We start from the raw sequence: 6154 nt of genomic DNA, 5'->3' as shown, positions 1-6154 counted from the left end.
TATATTTAATTATCTGAAACGTGCTGAGATTTCCAAAGCAACTTATATAATGCAATTAGCATCAACTATGTAAAACGTGCAAACCGCACACATTTGGATTCCTGTTGAATGAGAGAAGTATGTCAGCCCAGGTTTGAGGCTGGAATATACTACAAGACTTTTAAAATCTGAAAAGATTCTTTTTTTTTTTTTACAGCACATTTCTCACACACCAGTAGTTTCAGTTTCACTTTATATTAATTAGTTTTGCCATTTATAATAAACGTTGTTTACAATGAAAATGGCACCATAATTTGTTTGTTTTATACTTATATTTTTACAATTATAGAGTAAGAATACAATAAAAAAATGTTTAAGTAATATGCAAAACTAAGTAAGGAGAGAGAAAAGAAAAACTAAGCAACTGATAGAAAGATATTTTCAATAATGTGCATGTGAAGGCAAGCAAGAAAGAAGTACCTTTTGTGTACGTTCAGCCTCAGAAAAATTAGGACTTGTTTGCTTCAGCAGGGCCTGCACACAATTCAAGCCCACCGTCACCTCTCCAACCAGCTCACCCATTTTGCAGAGAGGACCCCTTCTCTCCATGACCATGACCAACTGAAAAAAAAAGATACAATTGTATTAGCTTTCATTTAAATTAACACACAACACAAATACACTGAAACGATATTGCCATAGTGCCATATTAAATATATATTTTCTAAAAAGACACTAAACACAAATGTTATTTTACATGTTCAAGGCATTTATTATAAAAATAAATTAAGTGAATACTTTGTCTTTGGCCTCCTGCATGGAGACGTTGAGCTCATTGTGTAAGATCTGAATCTCTGCAGGTACACAGCTCCATTTCTTCTGCACTCTGTCCATGACATCGTGCAGTCGAGCCTTCTGTGAAACCAATTCCACTTTGACTTCCTACAGTGCAATACAACACAATATCAACACCAAGGACTGCAGAAAAAGACAGCCTGCCTGTCAAACACAGGCACCAACCTGTAAGTGTTGAGCAGCTGGCTCCGACTGTAAAGCCGTTAAAAGAGAGAGAACATTCTGCTGAATGGCATTCAGCTCCTCCTGCACACGACCCAACTCCTGTATCTCAAAAAGCACTTCCCGGCGGATGTTATTGCTCTGATCTCTTAGACTAAGCAAGAAAATGTCTGTAAATGTAGATTCTGAACATTTTCCCAACTTGTGTGTTTTTGTGCATGTGTGTACAAGTCAAACCTTCTGCAGTGACCCTGTAGAGACTGCAAGTCCTGACAGATTTGAGGACACACTTTCAGCTGCTGCAAATTTGAGACCCCAAGCAATCGTGCCACATGGTGTTGTAGAGATACTAAAGTGTGATGCTCCTGCTCAGTCCCATCCTGAAGGCGCTCAGTGAGGCTCAGAACACCCTGAAGATCCACCAGGGATCCCATCACCGTAGACGAGTCTGGGAGATCATTCTGCAGTCTGTCAAGACCTTCCTTTGATTTATTCAGCTGCACAGCAAACCCAAACATGAGAAATGAGTTAACACACAGCTTACTTAATCATTTTACGAGAAAATTTAAATTGTAACAAGCTGAAAAAAAAATCTATTTTTACATACGCGTATCACAAAGTCTCTCCACTCTGCTTCTTTATGAGACATGCTAGCTTTGAGAGATTCCACTCTGCACTGCAGCACTGCCCAAGACCTCCACAGTTGTCCCAGCATCAGATCCACGGGTGCTTTGCAGCGAAGACCTGGGCAGCTTTCCCTCAGTTCCTCCAGCTTTTTAGAGAGGTTCTTCAGCTCTGTCTGGAGCACCTGCAGATGAAGACTATTTCGGTGCATGCTAATCTAGCATACTTGCATTGTTATGAGATGAAAAGTGGCAAAGGGAACCATAAAAAAACAGATTTTCAGAAGTCAAAAGGGAAGCAAAAGCAATTTTTCACTGCTTTCCCAAATCATCTTAAGATCTCCATAGGCATTATTGCTATGCATTTAACCTGTTAATGGTAAATGACCACAAACCTTTACTTTCAGCAGTTGATCTTGGCAGGCTTCAGAATCAGCTGGTTTTTGACTTAAAAATTTTGAGATTTGAGAATCAACATTTTTGAGAAGTTGACTCAGTTCTTCATGGTGACTCATGTGCACAATTTGATCTTTCATGGACCTAAATTGGAGCAGAAAGATTGAACCGTTAAAAGGCAGCTAAATAAAAGTGCCTCTAGTACATTTCATTTAACCAAATTCAGTATTCCATTCAAACTAATTGTTTCAGAGCTTGTTTTCTGAGGAAAACGTTTCCAAGTACTCTACCTTATATGGCAGACATTTAAAGAGCTTTCTGAGAAAATGCTTGATTATTTGTAGAAGTATTTTTCCCCAATAATCCAAAAATGTAAAGTCCTCATTATTTACAATTATAAAATGATTTTCCAATTTGATATAAAAATGTCAACAACAATCAGAGTGCATTGTGAATGCAGCAATCTGAATCATAGGTCAAGGTTGTTAAGTTTTTATAGAAAAAACAATCCATAACGTGCTTTATAGAGTATGACTAACCTCTGTAAGGCCTCAAGTCTGAGCTGAGCCTGAGCTTCTAATTTGGCATCTTGTACTAGAAGGTGACTCAAAACTTCGATATGAAGCTGCTCGGTTAGAGGGATGGAGAGGCATGTCTGCTGGGGAACAGAAGCACCAACTTCAGACAAGCGGGCCTGGAAACCCTCAACCAGAGTGCTGGAAATCTGTTGAACACAGCGATGCTCCTCTTTGTAGCCTTTGAAGCCATCAGAGGGGATCATGAGATTGGATCCAATCTGCTGAAAGAAGCTCTCTGCACCCTGAACAGCCCAGTGGTAATGCTTCAGTGCCTCCCGAGCTTGGAGCAGCTTGTCCTGGACAACGAAACACAAATTATTTAGAAATTGGATAAACAACATTCATAGCTTTCTAAAAACTAGAGATGGGTAATGATATAGTTTTCCAAATGATTGTGATGTTAATTTGAACAACCCCAATATTGAGTTTTAAAACTCCAAGATATGTTGCTGTTATTATAGCACTTCCCCTGCAGCAGATATCACAATCTGTATTACATCTAATGGAAAAAAAGGCTTTGTATTAAGTAGTTGTCAGGGGCTGCATGCAAAAACAACACAAAACATTACCAGTATAGTCTAATTCAAAAACAAATGTTGCAGGTTAATTTGAACCAAAAACATACTGTGACCAATGTTGCCTAACTGCCAAAGTGATTGACTCTTTTAAGAAGATTCTTTTAATGAATAGTTCAAAAAAAGATGAGTTACAGGTTTGAATTTGTAAAAAACACTAGAAAACAGAGAAAACTGAGATAAGCGAATATAACCAAATGAATCAGAATCAAATTAAATCAAAACCAAAATAAGAGCATTTGAATTCAAACAAACCAAACTGGGAAATCTATACACAGTCCTACTAAAAATACTACAAAATAACAATGCTGTCACATGCATGCTTGAAAACTACAATGGTTACAAAAAGTAGCATTCTAGTGGTATTAGTGATTTTAACATACATGGACGCATGGAGCTTACCATATGCATACCACAATCATTAAGAGTTCTCTGGCCGAGATTAATGGTCATCTGGTAGCTTTCAACATCTACTTCTTTCCTGTAGTGCTCCAACATTCGTAGAACAGACTCAACGGTCTGGATTAGCATCCAGTGCTTTCGTAGCTGTGTATCAATGGTCTTATTATCTGGCTCCAAGCAGATGGTCTCCTTCAGCTGCTGCCTGACACTGTTGAAGAGCTCAGTGAGTGTACTGAGGTCTGTAGGACTGCCGAGTCGCTCTGCCAGAGAACACTCAAGGGTTTCAGCCTCATGTTTTACTGTGAGCTCCCAAGAGGCTAGCTGCTCAATGACCAAACGGATTTTGTGCCTTTCTGTTGTCAGCTGGGATGGATAGAGATCTTTCGAAATGGCCTCAAGGTGGTCAGCAGCTTCTTGACATGTCATTCTCACCAAAGGCAGCTCCACCAGGACAGTCTGACAAAAGCCGAGCCTTGCGTCAACTCCACTTGCTACACGTCCTACACTTGAGTCTACAATCTGCGACAAGCTCTTCTTCACCGCCTCTCTGGAGTTCTCCATGTGCTGCCTTAAAATGAGGTACTCCTCATGCTCTTTGGCTTGCAACTCCAGCGGATGTATTCTCCTCTGTAGGTCTAGTACAGCATTGAGCATCTCTTTCCTCCGAGGATCTGGGCAGTGGGGAATTTCCCACACTTTGCAGAGGAGCTCCATCAGCATATGCTTAACAGGTTCAAGAGCCAAGAGCGAGTCCCTTGTTATGGGATACTTCTGCCTCATGACATCAGCACTCATCTGTCTCAAGCTCTTCAGAATGATGTTCTGTTCCTCAGCAGAAGATTCCTGAGCATGAAGGAGTTCTTCAAGCACCCAGTGCAAGGCCCACTTACGGTTCACAACCCTAGAGACCTCTTCTTGTAAGGCTGTTAGCCTATTGATAAGCTGAAAGCTTTCGGGTACACTCAGACCGTGATTCACTTTTTTCATTTCATCTAACAGAGTCTCCAGATTATTTGCTTGTCTCTCAGCATCCTTCAAAGCCTCTGTGCATAGCTGAAGCTGAACCCTCAATTCTGGGATAGTAGTTTTAGGTTCAGAAGCCACTGTTTTACCAGACTCTTTTTCTAATACTGAGGTCAACCAAGAGCTGCTGTCAGTGATCGGTTTCCACAGTCTTTCTCTAATATGAAACATTCTGTTCATTTCTGCAACAGCACATTCGGTCTTCTCTGTAAGCTTAACGTACAAATCCTCTAGGGAATCGAGGGTGGGTGATATGGAATCCTCCTCATCGAGTCCTGAAACTTCCTCTCTTAGCTCTGTCAAAACAGAGGCCAACTGAAACCTCTTAAGAGATGTTTCAGACTGCAGTTTCTTCATGTGATTGACCTGGTGACTTGCTTCTTCAGGAAACAGAGACAACCTCCTTCTCCTACTGACTTTGCTTTCTGTTTGATTAGCCCATGTAACGTAGTCCCTGATAATCCTCATGATCGGTGAGCATCCATTGCCATTTGAAGTCTGAGAGCTGATCTTCTCCTCAGTCAGAGCAAGCTGAGAATTCAAGCCCTGCATTGCGTCCTCCACATCTCTGAGCTCTTTTTTTCCCAGCGGACTTGAGGAAAGAGCCTGAGAGACCTCAAGAAGGTACAAGTAGCGCTCAGTTAACACTGCCAGGTCTGCAGTTCTCACAATCTCTTGTAGCGCACTTTGACAGTCCATCTGTCCTTGAGAGGGATGCGGAAGAGAAACTGACTTCTTCAGAAGCTCCAGTTCGTATTGCAGCTCTCTGGCTTCTTGCAGGAGTGCAGCTACTTCTGCTGTGCAGATGTTAGCACACCACAGACTGCTGGAAGCAACCCGCTCCATAGTTTGCCATCTCTCCTGTAAAGTCCTAAAAGGTTCAATGCAGGCCACAGGTCCCTCAGTCTCACGCAGATGGGCTGAAATCTGAGAGCATGTCTGTAGGAGCTCCTCTAGTATGCCTCTCTTCTCCTGCATGTTCTTCAGGAATGCATTCAGCTTCTCCACTTGCAAGGTGCTGCTGTCAATGCAATCCCTTCAAAAATGTGAGAATATGGTTACTTTTCAATGTTGTACAATATCTACAAGGGATGTTCATTTCGGTTATTTTTCCTAACCGACAACCGACGCTCGTTAACTGATTATTAACCGTTAACCGACAAGATTATTTTAAATTAGAATTGAATTAAATTAGAAAGGATAAGTGTCTGTGACCCGTTAAAAATACTAACATTTGTTTCCCGGGGATTAATTTTACATGTTACATATTTACATATTTTACATATATACATTTACATATATATATATATATATATATATATATATATAACGAATAAATAGGCCTATACGAGAAACATATTTTTACTTAAATTATAAATTAAGAAAATGTAAGAAAAACAAGTAGCCTAGTATGCAGAGTTTCGGTTCATTTTTGTGCTGTGCGAAAGGAAAAAGATGGCAGAAAGCAGCATCCTATTTTTCTTTAAGCTTATTTTACAAAAGCACAAAACAGATTTGTTTTTATTGTGAATGTACACAAATAAAGGCCTTTTACAATTCC

At 40.3% G+C, this 6154-nt stretch overlaps 1 protein-coding gene across 1 annotated transcript in view; it reads right to left on the bottom strand.

Moving 5' to 3' along the window:
• Positions 1–6154, bottom strand: part of LOC107683962 (nesprin-2-like) — a 98090-nt gene that overhangs the window by 50581 nt on the left and 41355 nt on the right. Inside the window, exons 43-50 of the mRNA XM_016480065.1 lie at positions 3571–5629; positions 2555–2889; positions 2015–2159; positions 1604–1804; positions 1234–1493; positions 1000–1150; positions 778–921; positions 460–600 (exon numbers count right to left, since the gene is read on the bottom strand). Of these exons, the coding sequence (XP_016335551.1) occupies positions 460–600; positions 778–921; positions 1000–1150; positions 1234–1493; positions 1604–1804; positions 2015–2159; positions 2555–2889; positions 3571–5629 (3436 nt within the window). The remainder of the gene's footprint in view (positions 1–459; positions 601–777; positions 922–999; positions 1151–1233; positions 1494–1603; positions 1805–2014; positions 2160–2554; positions 2890–3570; positions 5630–6154) is intronic.

Source organism: Sinocyclocheilus anshuiensis, unplaced genomic scaffold (assembly GCF_001515605.1).
Source record: "Sinocyclocheilus anshuiensis isolate Anshui unplaced genomic scaffold, SAMN03320099.WGS_v1.1 scaffold637, whole genome shotgun sequence".
In the NCBI taxonomy this organism is placed as follows: domain Eukaryota; kingdom Metazoa; phylum Chordata; class Actinopteri; order Cypriniformes; family Cyprinidae; genus Sinocyclocheilus; species Sinocyclocheilus anshuiensis.
The sequence above is the reverse complement of the archived record's forward strand: the minus strand, read 5'-3'. Positions and strand labels throughout refer to the sequence as shown.